Source organism: Erythrolamprus reginae, chromosome Z (assembly GCF_031021105.1).
Source record: "Erythrolamprus reginae isolate rEryReg1 chromosome Z, rEryReg1.hap1, whole genome shotgun sequence".
NCBI lineage: Eukaryota > Metazoa > Chordata > Lepidosauria > Squamata > Dipsadidae > Erythrolamprus > Erythrolamprus reginae.
This window is the reverse complement of record NC_091963.1, coordinates 87,316,253-87,339,069: the sequence shown is the minus strand read 5'-3', so window position 1 is coordinate 87,339,069 and position 22,817 is coordinate 87,316,253. Positions and strand designations below refer to the sequence as shown.

General features: G+C 41.3%; 2 protein-coding genes across 3 annotated transcripts in view; one reads left to right on the top strand and one right to left on the bottom strand.

The window, feature by feature from the left end:
• Positions 1 to 22,817, top strand: part of SEC61B (SEC61 translocon subunit beta) — a 1,118,247-nt gene that overhangs the window by 546,726 nt on the left and 548,704 nt on the right. The window lies entirely within an intron of this gene.
• The window catches only part of ERP44 (endoplasmic reticulum protein 44), a 139,388-nt gene that overhangs the window by 11,661 nt on the left and 104,910 nt on the right, over positions 1 to 22,817 (bottom strand). For both annotated transcript variants that reach the window (XM_070727787.1, XM_070727786.1), the window contains 5 exons: positions 21,832 to 21,947; positions 19,110 to 19,167; positions 6,959 to 7,075; positions 3,230 to 3,341; positions 2,630 to 2,771 (listed from right to left, as the gene is read on the bottom strand). In XM_070727787.1, the coding sequence (XP_070583888.1) occupies positions 2,630 to 2,771; positions 3,230 to 3,341; positions 6,959 to 7,075; positions 19,110 to 19,167; positions 21,832 to 21,947 (545 nt within the window). The remainder of the gene's footprint in view (positions 1 to 2,629; positions 2,772 to 3,229; positions 3,342 to 6,958; positions 7,076 to 19,109; positions 19,168 to 21,831; positions 21,948 to 22,817) is intronic.

Genomic DNA, 22,817 nt, shown 5'->3' with positions numbered 1-22,817 from the left:
TGAGCTTCCCAATAATTTCATTGCCTGCTACCTTCAACCCCCTGCTCACTACAATACTTTAGAGAACAGTAGGTGCCAAATGCAGAGTTTATTAATACAAAGAGCTATCTGTAAGTTATATTGATAAACATGTTTCTGAAAGCTCTCCTGCTTAAGTAATTGCAGGCACAGAAATAAATGCTAAAAGGACATCAATTTAAATTTCTTCTGAGATAATCTATTTTCCCACGTACTAAAGTATAAATAAAGAAGATAAAATTGGAACCACCAGAATTCCAAGAATTAAAAAAAGTCAATTAGTACATTAAACATAAAGAAACAGAAATTAATTAAAACAAATTATTATCTGTCCATAAACACCTTCTTTGGTGTGTGTAAGCCATCCTGTATCAATGTTTGTTTTTTCTAAACAATTTTAAATAAGAAATGGCATACTCAAAGTTCAGCACCAACCTCCAGAATTATCTGTAGCTTTAAAGATTTCTGTAAAGCCTTGAAGTTGAAGCCATTCTTGCAAAGTAAATATGGAAGCAACTTTTATCTACTACTTTGTTTGGAAATTATTATTGGAAAAATAACTAGACTAGTACAGATGCGATGGCATATGCTTTGAGACTAAAGGTGGGAAATTGGGAGCAGTTGAAAGCAGCTTAAAGTGATTTTCCACTGCAAGCTCAAGTTTCGTGACTGAGCACAATGGTGGACTAATATAATCATTTGAAGATGAATACAGAATCTGCTTTTGAAACATCTCATATTGTATCCCCACTTGAGATCACATGACTACATTTAAACTGTTTGGTAACTGATTCACCTTCACCTAGCTCCCCAATTACATCATCCCATCCCACCATCTCTGGCAGAAGAGGTATGTTATGGGTCTTGTGAACAAAAGAAATACATCTAATGGATCCAGGAGGCAGGTCATTTCTAACATGTTCCCCCCTCTGGTGAGATTGGCTCAATGCTTAACATCTTTCCAGAAGTCCCTCAAAACATGATTGGGTCAATAGGTTTGATTATCTTCAGGAAGTGTGTCCAATTAACAATACCAATAGTAAGTAGACTTATATATCACTTCATAAGGTTTTACAGCCCTCTCTCAGCAATTTACAATGTCAGCATATCTCCCCAAATAATCTAGGTATTCATTTTACCAACCTTGGAAAAATAGAAGGCTGGGTCAACCTTGAATCAGTCAGAATCAGTTGGCAGTGGGAATGCAGCGTTAGCCTTCAGTACTGCATTCTAACCATTAATCCTGAAGTGAGGTGGTTACATTGTCTATAACAGTTATGGTGAACTTTTTTCCCTCAGGTGTCGAAAGAGCGTGTTCATGTGCTGTCACACCCATAATTCAATGCTTGAAGGCAAAAACAGCCCCCCCCCCCCCGAAGCCCTCTGGAGGCCGGAAACTGCCTGTTTCCCAACTTTTGGTGGACCCAGTAGGCTTGTGTTTTGCCCTCCCCAGGCTCCAAAGTCTTTCTTGGAGCCAGGGGAGGGTAAAATGCCCTCCCCCATCCCCCCAGAGGCTCTCTGGAAGCCAAAAACGCCCTCCCAGAGCCTTTGTGCGAGCCAAAAATCAGCTGGCCAGCACGCACATGCACGTTGGAGCTGAGCTAGGGCAATGGCTCGTGTGCCAGCAGATATGGTTTTGCGTGCCACCTGTGGTACCCGTGCCATAGGTTCGCCATCACTGGTCTGTAACATCAAACCTTCTATTACAGCTTTAGTTAAGAGTAATACTGATTTTTGTTTTTAATTACAGAATGTGAGCCGCCCTGAGTCGATGGAGAGGGATGGCATACAAGTCAAATAAATAAATAAATAAATAAATAAATAAATAAATAAATAAATAAATAAATAAACAAACAACTAAATAAATAAATAAATAAATAATAAAAATAGTATTTATTTTATGGCTTGTTTTTATTGTATGCTGCACAGAATCATTTTTGTGAGATGGGTGGCTATAATGAAACAAACAAACAGATTATCCTCAACCCACCCAAAACATAAGACCTGAAAGAACCTTGTAATGGTTACACATTTCTTTAAAGTGAAAGGAATGGGGCTCATAAGCAATTTTACAATTGGAGTGTCTGCACCTGGCAACAATAAGTTTGCCTCTAGGAATTTGATTTGTCCTACAGGGTTGACTTTCTGTAAGGTGTTGAAAATTAAGTTTCTCATAAAGTATTTAAAACCTGAATTAATACCATCAATTCTACTCATGTTAATATTTGTATATTATGTTTTTTATTTTAGAGTAGACTTCTTATTACTTTGTATTGATGGAACTTGCTGGGAATCTCCTTTATTGCAGCAGAGATAAATCCAATATATCAATAAATAATTTCTTAAAAATAGTTTAATTATTACCATCTACATTTATTCTCCCTTAAAAGTAGTAAGAATGAGCTGAAGTATGTAAGTAGTATATATAAGTATGCAGTAGTTCTGTCCCAATCCCCACTATCACCAAATCCTCCAAAACTTTATTCCAAGGAAATCTTTCTTTAAAAAATGTTCTCTAGACTTAATTTTTATGATACAGCTCAAAAGATTTTTACCCTCTACCTTCCTTTCTAACTTTATATGACCAAGATGAAAGGAAACATGTACTCACGCCAAATCACTGAAGTCTGAAAAAACATACATATGTCTAAAACTATCAATAGCAATAACAGGACAATCTGCTGGATTCTTCTGAATGTGGAGCAAGGGATGTCTGAACTTGTCGCAATCAGCATGTAAAAAGTTTATTGTACCTTGAAATTCAGAAGCAAATTTTTAGAGAATGTGATATAAGAACATATAGGTAAATCACCACAATATAGCTAGCTTGGGGCAAAAATATTTTGAATCTACAAAAGATGTTGATAACATCATTTTGTGTTAACATAAATAGGCTAAAGATGTTTCAGGAAAAACAATTTTAATTTTAGGATTATGGATTGCCTCACAACTAGATATTTTAAAAAGTTAGCAGGTTGTTACAGCTGACTTTCTAAAAAATGTGCACAAGAATAACCCTTATGTTTTAAATAGTAAGAGTATTAAGATGTAATATTATGCTAATAAGAAAACACAATATCAATCATTAACATTCTTGTGCATGGGAAAACTAACAATTTTGCCAACTTAGCCTAACACCTAATTCAATTAATTATAAGACATAATACAATATCCATATATCTACAGATACATAATTACAGCAAACATCTACCTTTTTCACTTATTAACTGTCGTGCAACTTCCTGCTGGAACCTTTCTAAACTTTCTGTATCATCTTTCATATGAAAGAGTATAAGGAAAGGAAGACCCTCTTCTGTCAATTCCTATGTAGAAGGAAAAATATTAATAGACTATGAGTTTTATACTAGCTTTTAGTTAATGTTTTAGCTGTGTACTCATACACTTTTAATAAGGAATTACATTGTGATGGATAAATCAGAAATTAATACATTATCTCACCAATTTAATCAAATGTTTTTACACTCAATAATTAAAAAGAAATAAACAATTAGTTCAAAATTCCTGAAAGGATTGAACAAAAATAATTCTATATATTTATTAATGGGTAATGTTAATTCCTTAAAAAAACAAAACTACGAAGGTCACCCAGAAAGTAACGCACCACATTTTCCCCCAGCCTACAGTAATGATATGAATGAGAAACTTTAGATATACAGTGATCCCTCGTTTATCATGGGTGTTTCGTTCCAGGACCACCCGCAATAAACGAAAATCTGCGAAGTAGGATTTCCACTTTTAATCCCCCACACATTGTCCCTCACTTCCAACAGCGGTCATCTCCTGCACCTGGAATACCTGTAGCCGCTCTCCTCCATGCCTGTCAGCCCCATCAAGGTCAGTGCCAGATCTGAGTCTCCTTTTGCCTGCCTAGCTGGGCCTGTTTTGTTTTTTGTTTTGCCTTTCGGCCGTGCATTCTTCCAACTCCTTGCCTAGCTGCTTCCCCGGGCCGCGGCGCTTCCGGAGCCTCATCTGGCTCTTCTTCCTCCCTCCCCCTTAGTTCGGGGATCTCTGCTCCCTGCTGCCTTCAAGCCAAACTGATTTGGCTGGCCGGCTTTTTGATGTCAGGGACTGGGGAGTGGGAGGGGCCGAAAGTATAGAAGAAATGTCATTCTTTCTTGTGTGTAAGTTTCATTGTGTTCAATTGTTGAAGAAAAAAAATGTGGTGCATTACATTGTAGGCAACCCTCATATATATCCTACTTGATATAGAAGTAATCTTCAACCTACAACCTGTCATTTTATTCATTTATTAAATTTGTTTTTACCCATCTCACTGCAAGGTGACTCTGGGCGGCTTACAATAGCAAAACAAAACCATAAATTTATATGTAATGTAATGTATAAAATCACAATAAATTTGCAATAAAAAACAGGTAATAACTCAAACATGTTATACACTTTATACACAAAGATGGAGAGGAAGAGAGCAGAATGTACTATGGGGAGGAAGTGGGAGCTGCTGCTAGTTGCTCCTCTAGTGTGATACTTCCCCAAGCCAACTGACAGAGCCAGGTCTTCAGGCTCATGCAGAAGGTCAGAAGAATGGGAGCCAGTCTCGCCTCATAGAGCAAGATGTTCTAAAGGGATAGGGCTGCAGCAGAAAAGGCTCTTGTCCTGGACAGTCAATTCTTTGACTAACAGGATCTGAAGCATGCCTCTTCTGCCAGTACCGATGGAGCTCCTCAAACAGAAGTGAGATATTTCTTTAAGTAATCTGGACCCATGTTATTCAGGTCTTTATAGGTAATATCCAACAACTTGAATTGCACATGGAAGCAAAATGGCAGCCAGTGAACCTTGCAGAATAACAGTATAACATAGGCCACTCTAGGAGCTGCAAAGATTGCTCATGCCACCACACTCTGCATTAGTTAAAGCTTCCAAGTGCTCTTCAAAGATAGCCCCATGTAGAGTATATTGCAGTAGTCCAAGCTGGGGTGACCAGGGCTTGAATGATAGAGTGCAGGATTCCTGACCCAGGAAAGACTACAACTGGTGCAAAAGAACTCCTAGTTGTGACTGCCCTCTGGTTTTTTAACTGGAGTTGCAAGGTGTTTTGGGTACAACCATAATCAATGCTATTCAAGGCTGCTGAGAGGTCAAAGAGAGCAAGGAGGGTTACTTGGTCCAGTCTGGCTCTCGCCAGAGATCATCCATGTGCGACAAATGCTGTCTCTGTCCTATAACCGGGCAGAATACTGAATACTGACTGAAAGGGATTCAAATAATCCACTTTATCTAGAACCCCCTGAAGCTGCCAAGTAACTACCTTTTCTACCACTTTCTCTAAAAAGGGAAGGTGGGAAATTGGACAGGCGCGATCAAACAATGATTGTTTGAGAAAGGGGTGAACTAGGACCCACTCTTTGAAGTTATGATGGCTATGGAATGGGTGCTTTATTGCTTGTAGGGCATCCTGGCCATTATTAATGGTCAAACACACACTCCACAATCATGTAACTGTATGTTGGGCAAGTCAGCTTTATGACTGGCCAGTGTTCCACAATCACATGACTGTGATTTATGATTATTTTTTCCAGTTTCCAACACAATTGCCCATTTAAATGAAAAAGTTCCCTTAATGACCATCACAAAACAAAAGCATGAAATTATTTCTGGTCATGAAGGTACCTTCATTTGCAGCCGTAATAACTTACTATTGAATGCTCAGTCCCAATTATAGTTGTTAATCTAGGATTACCTGTATAGATAGATTTCTCAAAATGCATAGGCAATAGGAGTATCACTCTCCTACTCACTAGTAAATCCGTTCTCAAATGAAAAATAAAATTCAAATTCTTATAGTTCTCACTTATAGAATATTTAATTCAGTGAGAACTCGAAGTTATGATAGTCCTGGGGGGGGGACGGGACTATTTACAACCAGTTCAGGAATTTACAGTTTTTTAGTCTCCTTAGCCATGTAATCACCATTACAGTCAATAGGTTGACCTCTCTGATCTCTCTATGTTGCAAGAGTGGAGATTGCATATACAAATTGCATGATTTCCCCCCCGTCCCTCTCTTACAGAAATGAAAGATTGGGCTAACAAATAGAAATACAAAATATCAGATACAAAAATAAATATGTTTTTGATATCTGAAATTCTGAAAAATACTAAATTCTGAAAAAAATAATCATAACTGGCAGATATCTTTTACATTTCAAAATAGCAAATAAACAGCATTTAGGTATCTGAATTTTGTTCAGCATTTAAACTGCTGCTGAAACATGTCCAAAACAGCTGTTTTATCTGTATGGGTAACAAGCATCCACACTGGATTTCCAGATATAATAAACATTATCATAGAGATCATCATCATCATATTGCTCAATATTTTATCTAACTACTTCTGAGAAGGAATTTTCTATTTTGAAACTCATACTGTAATTTTCATTAATTGATGATTTAGGCAGGGAAGGATATTCTGGGAATACATAAATACTCTCTGTATGGTTCCAAAATACACAAAGATTGGGTTTGATTTATCAATGAATGTACATATCTGTGAGTATATTCAGTATTATATTTTATAGTACCAGTATATATTCACAGATAAGTCAAAATAAAATTTCTTGAAAAATATGCCGCCAATGGTTAAGCCAATTGTGAAAATTTAAAATCTAATATGTTCTGGTAGGCTATACTTTATTGATACAACATGTGAAAATAAATGAAATCATTCAGGATAAAGTGAAAAAATATACAAAAAGTTTGAGAATTAGTTTATCTATGGGTGGCACATTTTTAAATAGTACTTTGGTTAAAAATTCTAGGATTGATTTATCCTCCTTAAGGGTTAAAGCAAGTTGCTTTATAAAGTAATGAAAGGCTCTTGAAAATTTTGAACTAAATTAATTTAATTTGCAACCATAAATCCCTTAAGCAAAAGGACTGAATAACTAGATAGTCTTTACCTCTCCATTTTCAAATGTAATTTCACGAACAAGAGGAACACACTTGTCCTGTGTCCATGCATAAGCCAAGTCAAAATTAGTCAAAGAACCCAAGTAAACCATATCTGGAGCATTTTCCTGTTAAAACATGATTTTAAAATTAAGCATAAATTAACACAGAATAATTAGTGTAATTGATATTATCTAAATTTGACAAACAAACGAAGTACAACTAAGAGACCTATCACAAGGCAGCATATGGTGTTCTGCTATAAACTTTTGTGACCTGTAGCAGTATATTATAAAATGCTTCTCATACTATGGCCAGCAACAGTCAGGAGTATTATTTCAGTGGCTTAGAAACTCACAGCACCACTCATATTTAACACCAACACACTATAATAGATGGCAGAAGGGTTCACTTTATCATACCATTTAGAAACATGAGCGTTGAAAATTAACCTTCTTTAAATGAATGACAAATACAAATAATTGAAAACATTGATATTATTGTATACTGCAAATTCTTTATTTTGCTTTAAAAAAAAATTCTTGCTATAGAAGTATATACCTAAGTACAGGGGAATGTTTGTTATTGGACCTCCGGCATGAATGCATATCATAAGTGGAAATTCTACACTGGTCTTCATTTTGTTTCTTTTGGGCTTTTAATTTGTTCACCACCCGGTGTTTCTTAGACGGTTGGATAGTGATATAAATTGAATGAATGAATGAATGAATGAATGAATACATACATACACACACACACACACACACACACACACACACACACACACACACACACACACACATACTGGATACTTTTGAACATTAATTGTTCAAGAAATTGAATAATCGAACTGATTTTTTATTATATCTACCCAAATCTTTGGGTAGATATAATAAAAAATCAGTTCGGTTATTCAATTTCTTGAACAATTAATGTTCAAAAGTATCCTGTATTTTTCGGAGTATAAGGTGCACCTTTTTACCCCCCAAAAGAGTGTAAAAACTTGGGTGTGTCTTATACACTGAATGTAGCCCCACCCAATCACCCTCAAGGAGTAATTTAACTCCTTGCAGCAATTTAGCTCCTTGTAGCAAACAGCAGGAGAGCCTGATTAGCACAAGCCACTAATTATCTGCCTCCCAACACTTAGCTGATTGATTAAAGTTGCTGGCAATACAGTGTTAAAATGAAAGTGAAACTAAAACTGCACTGAGATAAATTGCTGCAGGGAAAGGCAAAGGCTGAAACTGGCTGTTTGTTTTTTGCTGCAGTAAGGAAATAAGTCAATAAATCAATAAATGCCTATAGAATGTGCAAATGATTAGACTTATTTTTTAAGGACTGCTTTATTATTGTTCTGGACAACTTAACAAAATAAAAAAGCTTTTAAAAATAAAAGCTTGATCTGAAGAGGCCCAACGTTATTGTATCTTCTTTTAAATAGCAGAGAATACTTCCAGAAAGCTACATCAATTTTAAAGATTTGTAAAAGTATAAACTGAAATGTCCTGTTCTAGTATTAAGTATTAATATTAGTATTAATAAGGTGACCAATAGGACAGTCCTTCTTTTGTAGGTTCTGTTCTTCCTCGAAAAGTGTTCTCCGACCTATCCTCCTTTTTGATATTTTAAAACTAATGTGTAAATCTCTGTATTCTGAGATGCTGCGCCGAACTGTTACACGTCATGTGATGGTAAAGTTCGGAAAGACACGATTACGAAACACATGCGCAGGGCACAGGAGAACTTCACGTATCTCATACGTGTCTCCCACCATTGCCTCTATATTATACATCATGTTTACTTCTAACGGAAATACAAAATTTCTTTCTCAGTGCAGCACTTACCATAAAATTCAATATCAAAGATATTTCTTGCTCCAAAAATTCCAATATATTGTTAGAAAATGATATACAGTGGAACCTCGACATACGAGCAGCTCTACTTCCGCGTTCGGCTTCAGGAGACAGCTCCTTGGCGCTCGTATCCCGCGTGTTTTAAAAGGTTGCAGCCGGCCTGGGGGGCTCGGGGGGGTGCTGGCAAGCCCCACAGGCCGGCTGCAACCTTTTAAAACACGCGCGCCGCTTCGCAGCTGTCTCCTGAAGCCGAACGCTAACTTCCGTGTTCGGCTTCAGGAGACAGCTGCGAAGCGGCGCGGGTGTTTTAAAACGTCGCAGCCGGCCTGGGGGGCTCGGGGGGAAGCCCCCGAGCCCCCCAGGCCGGCTGCGACGTTTTAAAACACCCGCGCCGCTTCGCAGCTGTCTCCTGAAGCCGAACAGCTGCGAAGCGGCGCACGTGTTTTAAAACATCACAGCCGGCCTGGGGGGCTCGGGAGGAAGCCCCCGAGCCCCCCAGGCCGGCTGCTTCTCCGCTGACTCCTGAAGCCAAAAGCCAAAGGCGAACTTCCGCGCTTCAGGAGTCAGCTGAGAAGCGGCGGGGCTGTTTTAAAAGACTGCAGCCGACCTGGGGGGGTTGCCAGCACCCACCCCCACCCCCCAACTCAGAACCGCGGCTGGCGGCGGCGGAGGAAGGCGAATGCGGCTTGGAAGCTGGGAGGGGGGCGGAACGTCTTTGGCCACTTAGCTCTTCCGCCCCCCTCCCAGCTTCCAAGCCGCATTCGCCTTCCTCCCCCGCTGCTGGGCTGCGCGTGGCGGGAGAAGCCTGGACAACGCCGGAGCGCTGGGCAGCACTACCGCTTTCCTTCCCGTCGCGCCTTCCAAAGCAGCGCTGGGCGAAAGAGAGCGGGCGGCCAGCAGCAGAAGGCGAGAGATGCCTCTTCGTGCGCTAGATGTCGGGGGTTGGGGGCAAGCTTGCCACCAGGCTCGGCTGGGGGGGGCTTGGCTTCTACGTGGGGGGGGGCGGCCGAGTCCGGCTCCCGCCGCTGACGCGCCCCTCTGACGGCATTGCTGGCGTTCCAGGCGAGCTGCCCGGCATAAGCAGCGGTTTCGTGGGTGCTAGCAAGCCCCCACCACGTTACTTCGCTCCTGTCCTGGCTAAATCGTGTGGCAGCAAACATGCTTTGGGAGTTTGGCTGGGGGGGAGGGAGTTAGGAAGGTGCAAAGCATGTTTGCTCCCACGGGGAAGGGAAAAGGGGGCGGCTTAAGCCCTTCCCTGTGCTTCGGAAGCCGCTGACGCGCCCCTCAGAGAAAGAGAGAGGGGGGAGAGAGAGAAAGAGAGGGCTAGAAAGAGAGAGAGAGTGAGAGATGCTCAGTGAGCCTTTCTTTGAAGTTGCCTTTCTTTCTTGCTTTCTTTCTTGCTCTTTTTCTTTCTCTCTTTTATCTTCCCTTCCTCTATTTCTTCTTTTCTTTCTCCTTCCCACCTTCTTCCCTCCCTCCCTCCCTTCACTCATTCCTCTCTTACTCTCCCCTTTCATAAGTTTCCTTGCTTCCTTCCTCTGTTCCTGTCCCTTCCCCCTTTCTTTCTTTCTTTCTTTCTTTCTTTCTCTTTTTCTTTCTCTCTTTTACCTTCCCTTCCTCTATTTCTTCTTTTCTTTCTCCTTCCCACCTTCTTCCCTCCCTCCCTCCCTTCACTCATTCCTCTCTTACTCTCCCCTTTCATAAGTTTCCTTGCTTCCTTCCTCTGTTCCTGTCCCTTCCCCCTTTCTTTCTTTCTGGCTTGCTTTCTTTCTTGCTCTTTTTCTTTTTCTCTTTTACCTTCCCTTCCTCTATTTCTTCTTTTCTTTCTCCTTCCCACCTTCTTCCCTCCCTTCCTCCCTTCACTCATTCCTCTCTTACTCTCCCCTTTCATAAGTTTCCTTGCTTCCTTCCTCTGTTCCTGTCCCTTCCCCCTTTCTTTCTTTCTTTCTCTTTTTCTTTCTCTCTTTTACCTTCCCTTCCTCTATTTCTTCTTTTCTTTCTCCTTCCCACCTTCTTCCCTCCCTCCCTTCACTCATTCTTCTCTTACTCTCCCCTTTCATAAGTTTCCTTGCTTCCTTCCTCTGTTCCTGTCCCTTCCCCCTTTCTTTCTTTCTTTCTTTCTTTTTCTTTCTCTCTTTTACCTTCCCTTCCTCTATTTCTTCTTTTCTTTCTCCTTCCCACCTTCTTCCCTCCCTCCCTCCCTTCACTCATTCCTCTCTTACTCTCCCCTTTCATAAGTTTCCTTGCTTCCTTCCTCTGTTCCTGTCCCTTCCCCCTTTCTTTCTTTCTTTCTCTTTTTCTTTCTCTCTTTTACCTTCCCTTCCTCTATTTCTTCTTTACTTTCTCCTTCCCACCTTCTTCCCTCCCTCCCTCCCTTCACTCATTCCTCTCTTACTCTCCCCTTTCATAAGTTTCCTTGCTTCCTTCCTCTGTTCCTGTCCCTTCCCTCTTTCCTTCCTTCCTTCCCACCCTCCGTCCATTCATTCACCCATTCATTATTCATTTATATGTACATGTACATTTCTTCATTAAAAACATGTCTTTCTGCATAATTTAGACTAACTTTGTGAGTTTTTTGAGGGCTGGAACCAATTAAAATTATTTACATTAATTCCTATGGGGAAAAGTCGTTCGAGATAAGAGCTGCTCGACTTAAGAGCCCAGGTCCGGAACGAATTAAACTCGTATCTCGAGGTACCACTGTATTGACAAAAATATTAATTCAATGGAAAAATACTCATTTAATTAAATAATTAAAAGGGGTGTAAGCATAATTAGTGTATTTTTGTTTGAATTAATAAAATGTTTCATTTATTTACATTGTACCTTTTTCTTAATTTATTTTGTCCCCATTTTCATTATAAAAAAATTGGTCACCTTAGTATTAAGATAAGTTAAACCCTGTCTTAGACATGTGAGTAGTTCTATTTAAATAATTGGGACAAATGTGATTATATTTAAGAAAACTTTCTGGGATTATATGTACATTTTGCCATCCTGAGTCTTCTCGAGAAGGGCAGCATAGAAATCTAATAAACAAACAAAGAAACAAATTTCTCCAATTCTTTGCTATTTCTATCGGTCAAGCACACATGCATAGAAATACACAGCAAACAGTGTATATTATTTGTGATATTTACTGTTTGGCAAATCGCTAGGCGGCCGAGGCATTTATTCCTTGTTTTCCACCCCCAAAATTAAGATGCTTCTTATACTCTGGTGTGTCTTATACTCCAAAAAATACAGTATAATGGGATTATCTGGAAATATAAATAATTAGGAAACAGAAGTAAATGGGGGGCGGGGTGGTCAAAATATTTTAATTTCTTTTTTTATGAAGTATTTATGCCAAAATGCAAATTTTTCAAAGCCCAAAAGAAAGCTAAGAAAAAGGATAGGGGATTTTCTGGATTACATGCTTAATTGTTAGTTAATTATCTGAGGGACTGAGAATGGTCTAGCTAGTTATGCCGAAGCATAAATAATTATCTGATTTGCATTCAAGAGATGTGAATTAATACTTTCCCAATTTGGGCATAAACTAAGAAAATAAAATACTTTTAGCTCATATTTTAGATTTTGGCAGTAATTTGCTTTCAAAGCTTGTTTCAATTTAGTTTAGGAACATTTCATTACCAGATTAGATAAGACCATTAGCACAATTTTCTTGTCCTATTCCTATTTAGCTTACAAAAGTCTTGTGTGCCAGTGTGATCAGTTGGTTAATATAATTTGGAGCTATATTTAAATCATGAGCAACTGATTGGTTCTTCTGTTGATTGATTGTTTGAATGGTTTCGTTTCTGAAATATTCATGTTGCATATAGATCAATATACAGTGGTATCTCTACTTACGAATGCCTCTACATATGAACTTTTCGAGATACGAACCAGGCGTTCAAGATTTTTTTGCCTCTTCTCGTGAACCATTTTCATCTTACGAACCCTCACTTCTCTCCCGGCTGCTGCTGCTGTGAGCAGCGGCCAAAACAAGCGCTTTTAAATTTACAGGCTCTGATGATCGAAAGGGAACTGGAGCCAGGCTTTCCCATGCGGGGTCCCCCCCCCATCCCATCTGCTAGAAAACAGCGTGTCCGAGGAGCTCTCCGCAGCCACCCTGGGGTGGTTGGTGGAAAAAGCAAGGATAGCGGAGTACTTGGAGAGGCAGAGAAAGGGTGTGTGTAGAGGAAGAAATGACAGCGAGATGCCTGGAAACATAAGGAAAGGGTCGGGGGAGTAAGAAATGCGAGTTGCGTGTCCTGGAAAATGTAACAAAAGGGGGCCGTTTCTTCCACGCCAGCACTTCCCCATTCCTCCTCTCGGTTCTACTCTGTACATTTTCCCACATTTGATCCAAGCGCTGGCGGGGAAGAAACAGTGATGCTTCCACAGGACCGTCCTCTCCCAATGCAACCAGCCTTCACATTGTCCCTTCCGCCCCACTTTTTCCTTGTTCAGTCAGTTAAGAAGCAGGTGGGTCCATTTCTTCCTGGCCAGTGCTTGGATCAACTGCAGGGAAGGCTGTTTTCATTGCGAGGACGGTCCCGTGGGAGGGTCACTGTTTCTTCCACGCCAGCGCTTGGATCAACTGCGGGGAAGGCTGTTTTCATTGCCAGAGGAAGGTCCCGTGGAAGGGTCACTGTCTCTTCCACGCCAGCGCTTGGATCAACTGTAGGGAAGGCTGTTTTCATTGCGAGAGGATGGTCCCATGAAAGGATCGCTGTTTCTTCCATGCCAGCATTTCCCCTACCCTTCTTTCAGCTCTACTCTACATTTTCCCCGCAGTTGATCCAAGCGTGGCGGGGAAGAAACAGCGACCCTCCCATGAGACCATCCTTTCACAATGAAAACAGCCTTCCCCACAGTTGATCCAAGCGCTGGCGTGGAAGAAACAGCAATAGCCTGGCCGGGCACAGCTGCCCTGCTGCAGCGAGCACGAGGATTCGGGACCAACTCCTCTTCCTTCACGGTGCCAGAGAATGCTCATTTCTCTCGCTCGCTCACTCTCCTACCTGCTACAAGGACACCGCGGGGAGAAAATCCTGATGCCATGCCTCCATTTCTTGTAGCCAGCAGGAGAGGAAGTGAACAAGTGAGCGAGAGATGAGCCATGGTGCCCTTTTAGCGGGCAGGAAAGCGAGTAAGCGAGAGGAACAAGCCTTCTCCGGCCGCGCGTTGGGAGCCCTGGGAGGAGAAGCAGGCAGAGCTGCCCTGCTGCAGCGCGCATGAGGATTTTGGACCAACTCATCTTCCTTCACGCGGCCAGAGAAGGCTCGTTTTTCTCTCTCTCTCTCTCTCCTGCCCGCTACAAGGACACCGCGGAGAGAAAGTCCTGACAGCGCACCTGTCCTTGTAGCCAGAAGGAAAGCATGAGAGCAAGCGAGAGACGAGCCGCGGTGTCCTTTTATCAGGCAGGAGAGTGAGCAAGAGAAATGGCCTTTCTCTGGCCATGTGTTGGGAGCTCCGGGTGGAGGAGCAGTAGCTTGGCCTGGCAGAGCTGCCCTGCTGCAGAGCGCATAAGGATTTGGGACCAACTCCTCTTCCTCGGGAGGACACGGACACCCCAGGGAGATGTGGCTGCCAGAAGGGCTGGGTACTGAACAAGACAAGCTTCCCAGCTGGCAGAGGTGTCTTTGTCCTCCTGAGGTGTGGCCAGAGAAGGTTTGTCTCCCTCCTGCTGGCTACAAGGACAGGGAGGTGTGGTGTGAGGAGTTTCTCTCCACAGGAGGACTTGGGCACCACGGGGAGAAAATCCTGATGCCGCGCCTCTCTGTCCTTATAACCAGCAGGAGAGCAAGTAAGCGAGAGAGAGAGATGAGCCTTCTCCAGTCGTGCCTCGGGAGGACACAGACACTGCAGGGAGAAGTGGCCACCAGGAGGGTTGGGTGCTGGACAAGACAAGCTTCCCAGCCGGCGGAGGTCTCCTTGTCCTCCTGCGGCATGGCCGGAGAAGGCTCGTCTCTCTCACTTGCTCTCCTGCCAGCTACAAAGACAGAACACTCGTCTCTCTTGCTCGCTTTCCTGCTGGCTTCAAGAACAGGGAGGCATCAGGAGTTTCTCCCCACAGTGTCCTTGTAGCGGGCAGGAGAGCGAGCAAGAGAGAGAAACGAGTCTTCTCTGGCCATGTGTTGGGAGTTCCGGGGGGAGGAGCAGTAGCCTGGCTGGCGCGCACGAGGATTCGAAACCAACTCCTCTTCCATCTTCCTGGCTTTGGGAAGCTGAAGCCCTCCGTGACCGCCTCCGCCTCCTCCTCCTGCTGCAGAAAGAAGTCGTGGGGTGCTCTTCCTCTTTGCAGCCATGGGAAGCAGCCTGACTAGGATGGTCCCATTTCGGCCTTGTTCTGGCCTCATCATCGAATCCCAGTAAGGAAGGGTGTGGCTAACTGATGAGGCCAGAACAAGGCCGAAATGGGACCATCCTAGTCTCCCTTAATTTTAAAAATTCCAGCTAAAAACATTTGATACATACAGAATATAGTTGTCGGCTATGAATAAATTAACTGCCTTGAAATGGTCCTGGGTTGGGCCTAGAGGCAAAAAGGAGCTGTGACGTTCCTTCAATATACCAGGGTGAAGCTCATCCATCACAGAAAATCAGTTTTCTATCATCAGAAAAAAATTGCTTTAGAGTTCTTCAGAACATTTCATTTCGTCACAGTTGGGGTGTACACCCAATTACTGTAAACACATTGCAATCTCCTTGGGGGGATTGTATTAAAATATGTCTTATTTATCTACTTGCTATTGTATTTTATTGTCTTCTCAAAGTTTGCAAATGCCTAATAATTAAAGCAAAGAGGGTTTGTTATATTTGCAAAGGTAGGTATCAATTTTGTTTGAATAACTGACTCTATTTTTTAAACAGTATTCATATGCTTTTGGATTTCTGATTTTCTGGGAGAAACCTGCTTATGACTCAACCATATTCTGCATCTCTGAGTTACAAATTAGAGTTTATATGGAAAACAGTAAGAGAAATCATTCTTTTTTTGCAATTCCATATTATATAATTACTTGGATGAAAATAGTTTTATTTTGTTTCCAATGACAGAGTTTGTGATAGTTTATTGAAGTTTCTAGGATTCAATCACAATGGCAGCCAACAAAATACCGTATTTTTCCATGTATAAGACGCACCCTTTTACTTTAAAAAAGTGCATCTTATACACTGAATGTTGCAGAGGCCGCCCAGCAGTCATTGGCAGGTGGCCGGCAGCTTGGCCCTGGGAATGCCCCCAAAGGCAGGTGATTGGAGTGGGGGCTGATGGAGCCGACCCCCCACCCACGGGATGATCAGTGCCGCATCGTGGGCCTCCTTTGCCGGCTGGATGTGCTAAGGGGAATTCTCCTTATGAACGGCTCCCAGAGGCTCCCAGCAGCAAAGCGTCCCATTTCAGGCAACTGCTGGGGCCTCCGGGTGGCAGGAACAAGAGGGTCATGCTGCTGAGTTAGCCAGTCCTGGTGGAGACAGTGGTGGTGGTGGCGGTAGGGGCCTGGGGTGTGGATGTGACATTCCTGGTGCTGCTGCTCCTCGTCCATGCCCAGGAGGCCCATGATGTGGCGCTGATCATCCCACAGGAGGGTGCTCAGCTCCATCAGCCCCCACTCCAATCATCCGTCTTCAGGGGCATCACCAGGGCTGATCCACCAGCCTCCTGCCAAGGGGTGCCGGGCAGCCTTGGCAATGTTCCTCAGCTGCGGGGAACTGGACAGGAAGTCCCATCAGTGCATCTTGGGGAGCGGAGCCCAGCCAGAGACAGATCTCAGCACAGAACGCAGAAGAGGCTATCCTGCTTGACCGGCTGTAAAACCTGGAAGTGGTGCAGTTCTGCGTGAAACTGGAGGATAAGCTCAGAAGAAGTGGGGTAGGCTGCTGGCTGGTCCCCAGTGAGACAGAGATGGAGGGAAAGAGAGGGGGGAAGTGAGAGGGGGAGGGAATGTGAGGGAAAAAGAGAAAGAGAAAAATGAGAAACTGATGAAGGGAAAGAACGAGGGAGAGGAAGAACAAATGAGAGGGAGGGAAAGAAGGAAAAAGAAATGAAAGGGAGAGAGAGTGAAAGAGAAATGAGAGCAAAAAGAGGAGAAAAGGAGAGAAATTAGAAAATGATGGAGGCAGAGAATGAAAGGAAAGAAAGAGAAACAAAAGAGAAAGCGAAGTGACTCTTAATTTAAATCATATGGTAAAAAGAACCCAAAGAAGAAGAAAGAAAGAAAAAACTTACCTGTTTTTGGAAATGGTTCAAAAGTGAATACACACACACACATACACACAGAGAGAATTAGAAAATGAAGGAGAGAAAAATGAGAAAGAGATAGAGGAAATAGAGGCAAATGAGAGAGAAGGAAGAGAGAAATGAGAGAAAGATTGAAAGAGAGAATGAGAGAGGGAGAAGAGAGAAACAAATGAGAGAGAGGAAGGAAGGGAAAGAAAAAGGGAGAGGAAGAGGAGAGAAAAATAAAAATAAATGAAAGTGAGAGAAATTAGAGCAAAAAGGGAGGAGATAGAGAAACAAATGAGGGAGAAAAGTGGGAGAGGTACACAGAAATGAGAGAGACCTGGAGGGAGAGAATGAGAGAGAGGGAAAAGAGAGAGAAGTGGAGAGAAAGAAAGAAAAGAGAAAGAGAGAGGGAGGGAAAGAGAGGAAGGAAGGAAGGAGGAAGGGAGGGAAGGAAGGAAAGAAGGAAAGAAAGAAGGAAAGAAAGAAAGAAAGAAAGAAAGAAAGAAAGAAAGAAAGAAAGAAAGAAAGGAGACATTTTCCACAGAAAACACTGGGAGCCACAAACCCACCCCCTCATGGCTGGAGAGGTTACTATTACTTTTACTATTTAATACTAAACCATTTGGTTCAGAATACTTTTTTCCTTGTTTTCCTCCTCTAAAATCTAGGTGTGTCTTATATACCAGAAAATACAGTAAGTGAATATTGAATCACAGGAACATTAATCAATTTATATGCTAAAGAGAGGTTAACATGTTCTTAAAAACACGACTATGACTTCAAAGTATCAAAAATCTTTAAAAATGTACTGACTTTTGGATTCTCATAACTCAATCCCTTATGTTGTGATGTGATAGACTACTATACAGTGAATGCTTCAAGGATTGGTAATATAACTCTTGGAGAGTTTTCTTTTGGGAATAAGTTCTATCCCCTTAGTTTAAGAACTTTGTCTAATTATAGAATCTGATGCTAACTCCAAGAAACTCTAAACTCTAATATCAGTTTAAAGTTCTAGGATCCAATCATTAGGACCAAAACATAATTTACAATTCAGAACCACCCTTACAAATTGATTTAGAATGAAATTGTAACAAGCCATGTCTTACTTTAAATAAATTGTCTGATATAGTGACAATGGCCCACAAAGAAAAGCATAGCTGTTCATTTTAGTAATCTGGAAATGCTGCAAGTATCCATTAAAAGCAGATTGTTTAACTGTAGGCAGATAAGACCAGAGAATTCTATTATGTGGGCAAGTGTATTGTCTTAATTTATATATTTCCAAAAGGAAGCCTTTAGAGCCATACAGTACCCCAAGATTTAAAAAACACACACTGAAAATTTTGTTAATAAAATAATGAAAATAAGAATTAATTAGAAATAAAGTAAAAACTAAATATCAAGAAACTACTTCAGTAAAAACTATTGCTCCACACTGTAATAAAGGCTATTCTTTGATTCTTTAGATAGATGCAGAAAGCCATGAAATATAGAGATCAAGAAGAAATATAAATGAAATATAAATAATAAATTATTATTTGGAAACCTGATTAATGCTACCTATCTGAACAAGTTAAATATATATTTCTAGAAGAATGAAATATAATTATTGCTATCATATACAGGTAGTCCTCAACTAGCAACAGTTCACTTAGTGACTGTTGAAAGTTGTCACGGCAGTGAAAAAAGTGACATGACCTTTTTTCACACTCATGATCATTGCATCATCCCCATGGTCATGTCATTTACATTTGGATGCTTGACAACTGACTCACATTTATGACGATTGCAGTGTCCCAGGGTCATGTGATCAGCTTTTACAACCTTCTGGTAAGGAGTCAATGGGGAAGCCAGATTCACTTAACAATTGTCCTACTAATTTAACAAATGCAGTGATACACTTAACAAATGTGGTGAGAAAAGTCAAAAAATGGGATGAAACTCACTTAAACTTCTCACTTAGCTACAAAACTTTTGGCTCAATTATGGCCATTGGTTGAGGACTACCTGTATGCATAAGTTTATGGTTTTCAACTAATTTTAAACATTTCATCAAATTTTATAGGTGGGGGGGATCAAACTTACCCCTGTTGGCTTATATATTATGTTGTCCCCACTAAATCTTTCTGGTTTGGAAACAGACCTAGGGATTAAAATAATTTTGTTCTTACTATTCCAGGATACGGAATAAGAAAATAAATACTGGAATAGTAACACATCTTTAGTCAACTTAGATATCATGATAAAGTATCATTTATTTTAGCCATTATTTATCAGCAAAGGCAAAACCAAAACTTTTTAATTTTTTTCTGCCCTTCACAAGGATATATTTATTCAAACAACAGATCCTAATTTAATTATCATTCTAAGTGCTACAATATTTTCCCCAAAATAAAACCGGACTCCTGAAATAAACACTTGTCTTTATTTTCAGGGAGGCCTTATTATTATTATTTTTTGAGGTGCAAGAAGTGATGAGTATGGTCATCCATAGCTGCTCAGCCCTTTAATCGCTGTCTCCAGCCCACATTTCAGCTGACCCAGCAGGAACTGGAAGTTCTGTCTCTTCACTCTTGCCAGCCTTAGCCCTGCCGCCCTGGGGCTGGGCGAGGGGCACTGGCACTGGAGCTCCAAGCAGTGGCTGGTGCAGGCTCTGTTTTGTGCAGCCTTAAAGTGGGATCTGCAAGGCCGGATCTTGCCCATAGCACTGCCAGTCAGGATTGGGTCAGAGCTTCTGCCGGCCAAGATCAGCAGGCCAGATTTGCTGAGCCTAGAAGGAAAAGAGGAAAGGAGGTGCTGCGAGAGAGCCCATTTATCATGTTCTTCTTCTCTAAGGCAGTGGAGGCATATTCAGCTCACAGAATCTGGCCTGCTGATCTTGGCGGGTGATTAGGGAGTGGGGGAGAGAGGGGGATGAATGAGTGACTGAGGCGTGCTTCTGGGGCCAAAGAGGAGGGGCGGAGGGCAGCACCCAGGCTGCTGCTGCCTTTCATTGGGGTGCATGGAACGAGAAGGGGATCCTCTTGCCTTCTTTTCTCCACCCGCTTGCTGGGTACGGCAGGGCTTTTTGTCCCTCACTTAGCCACCAGCACCCTTTATCAAGCAGGGTGGCAGGTGGGGTGGGATGGGGCAAAGTTAAAGGTATTCCCAACTCCCAGGCCAACTGCTTCTTCCCAGTAGCTCTTTCTCTGCTTTTCAGCATCAGCTGCCAAAACCAGAAATTTTCTGGGCAGAAAAGCTTGCCCCATCCACTACCATGCAGCTGCCCTTGCTTCCTCCAAGTCTTTCTTTACCTACCAGTATTTGATTTCCAGCTCCATCGCGTTTCTCACCATTGTGTGCAGGGAGACGAGTTTGTGGGACTACCTTAAAAAAAAACTTCTCACAAGAAGTTGGAATTAATTGATTGAACTAAGTGGAAGAAGGGATGGCAGGAGGAGCCCCATTTCGCTCCTTGCATCTTGCTTCTCCCATGTCCTACCCCTCAATAAATGGGACAGGTGGTTAAGCAAGGGGCAGGACGCCAGCTGTGCCAATATGAAGCTTGCGACGGTGCTACCGTTTGGGCATGCAACGGCACAACAAATTTTGCAGAGTCCTGCTCCAAGAGATGGCAGTGCTGCAATGAGTCTCATAAAGACTCTTCTGGTGGAGTTTGGGGCAGAGAAAGAAAGCCTTCCACAGTACTGTTTCTGCTGCTTTTGCTATATGCAGCCAAAATTTTGCCAAAGGCAGGAAGGTGAAATGCCAAACTCAACGCATACTCATACCTCGTGTATGGGCCTCCTCCCAAGGAGACAGCAGTGGGGAGGCCATTGGAGGAGACCCATGCGGCCCCTGCCTGCTTTAGCTTCACTTTGCAGTGGGCGCTAGAAGGGCGCTAGAAGAGGAAACTTTTTCAAATCATGGTAATCACCTGCTCCATAAGGTAAGCTGCGGAACAGAGAGGCCCTCGGCTGCAAGGTTACTTGATGGGCAGTTCTGGGGCTAGCAAGAGTATGCTGGAAATATCTCCAGGCACCCAGAGTGACAAACTCCCAGCCCTCGCTGGATCAACTGATCCGTGGTCTGCAGTTATGGGGCTGAGTAGCCATGAGTTGACCGGAGAAAGGAAAGGCTGCCTCCTGTGCTGGCCATGCCTGCTCCCTTCACTAGGAATTATTTTTGGGATAGGATGTATATTAATCCCATCCCCCAAAAATTGGGCTAGGCCTTTCTTTTCGAATAGGTCGTATTTTTGGGGAAACACAGTGGCTGCAGTGAACAGACTGGCAAATAGTTTAAAACTCTTGTTTCCTATCTGAAAATATAGCAGTGGCATACAGTCTTATATACTGCTTCACAGAGTTTACAGCCAGCTCTAATTGGTTTACAGTGTCACCATATTGCCCCCAACAATAAGGGTTTTCATTTTACCATTCTTGGAAAAATAGAAGGCTGAGTCAACCTTGAACTGGTCAAAATCAAAATTACCGTGAGTTTGGTGCTGGGTGCTGATTCTAATCACTGTGCTACTACAAACACAGAAACTTCTTAATTTCTGCAATTCTCTGCCCCCTAGGCTGATTTTCCAAATTTGAATGTCTTAGGAAGATACAAATAATAGTGATAGGGATTTTGTTTTATGGAGAAAGTAGTTTCAAGACCAAATTTGAAAAATATATTTTTAAAATAGATTTCATAGCATAAAAAAGGATGCAAATGTAAAACTTTTTGGAATCGTGTTAATTTATAAGGATAAAAGTTATATTTTCAATTAATACAATTGAAACCTATTGCAATTACTTCTTACATTTAAAAATCTTACCCAAATGCAGATAGGAAGATGCAGTCATCATGCAAAACATTTGCTACTCTTTCAAAGTTCCTGTAATTATCTGTGTCTTTTTGTTCAAAATAGCCAATAATATTCCTTTTATTGCGCTGTAATATATAAAACATACATAATAATATTCTAACTCACCCTTTAAAATAATTAATATTTTCATAAATTCTATAGTTCTTTAAACAGATGTCTATTAGAATAAAATATAATATTAAAATAAAATCATAGTCCAAGATCTCAAGTACACCCTTGCAACAAAGAAAAACATGTGCAGATAATCTTGAAGGTATTAATTGTATTAATAATAGTTATTATATCCATTTTGATTTAGAACCTATTTTTTCATCGAAATAATGTTTGACATGTGCCTGTGTAGATGATATCACCTATTTCCATTTATGAAGAAAAAGAGTGACTACAGAATTTATGCAACAGTAGATAAATGTCTATCCAAATATATTATTGGGCTTGAAACACACATAAACTTCAAGATTCTCTGCATATTTGTTCTCATTTAAAGGAGCCCATGATAGATTATACTGACTGTAATGGGAGAAGAGGTAAATTGGATAGACAGGGAGTGACTGACTCAATCAATCTTATCTTTGATTGTTGATGGCAGATCTAGCTCATCTCTATCTTAATCCAGTTCCTTGTCCACTTTGGCTGTCCACATCCATAATAATAATATAATAATTTGGGTAATTGAGGAATACAAATTATATAACTAATAAGTTTACTTTCATATATATTTTTCATGGCAAAATTATAACCAAAATTATCCTACAATATTTGCAATGCTACCAAGGAAGATATTAAAATTAACATTAATTTTTAACGTATTTTAAAAGTTTAAAATATTTGAAAATATTATAATAGTGGTTATAGGACTTCTAAACAGTCTTCGCTAAATGAGAAAATGTGTGTAAATTGCTAAGTAGCTAACATGGATTTCCCAATTTATATAT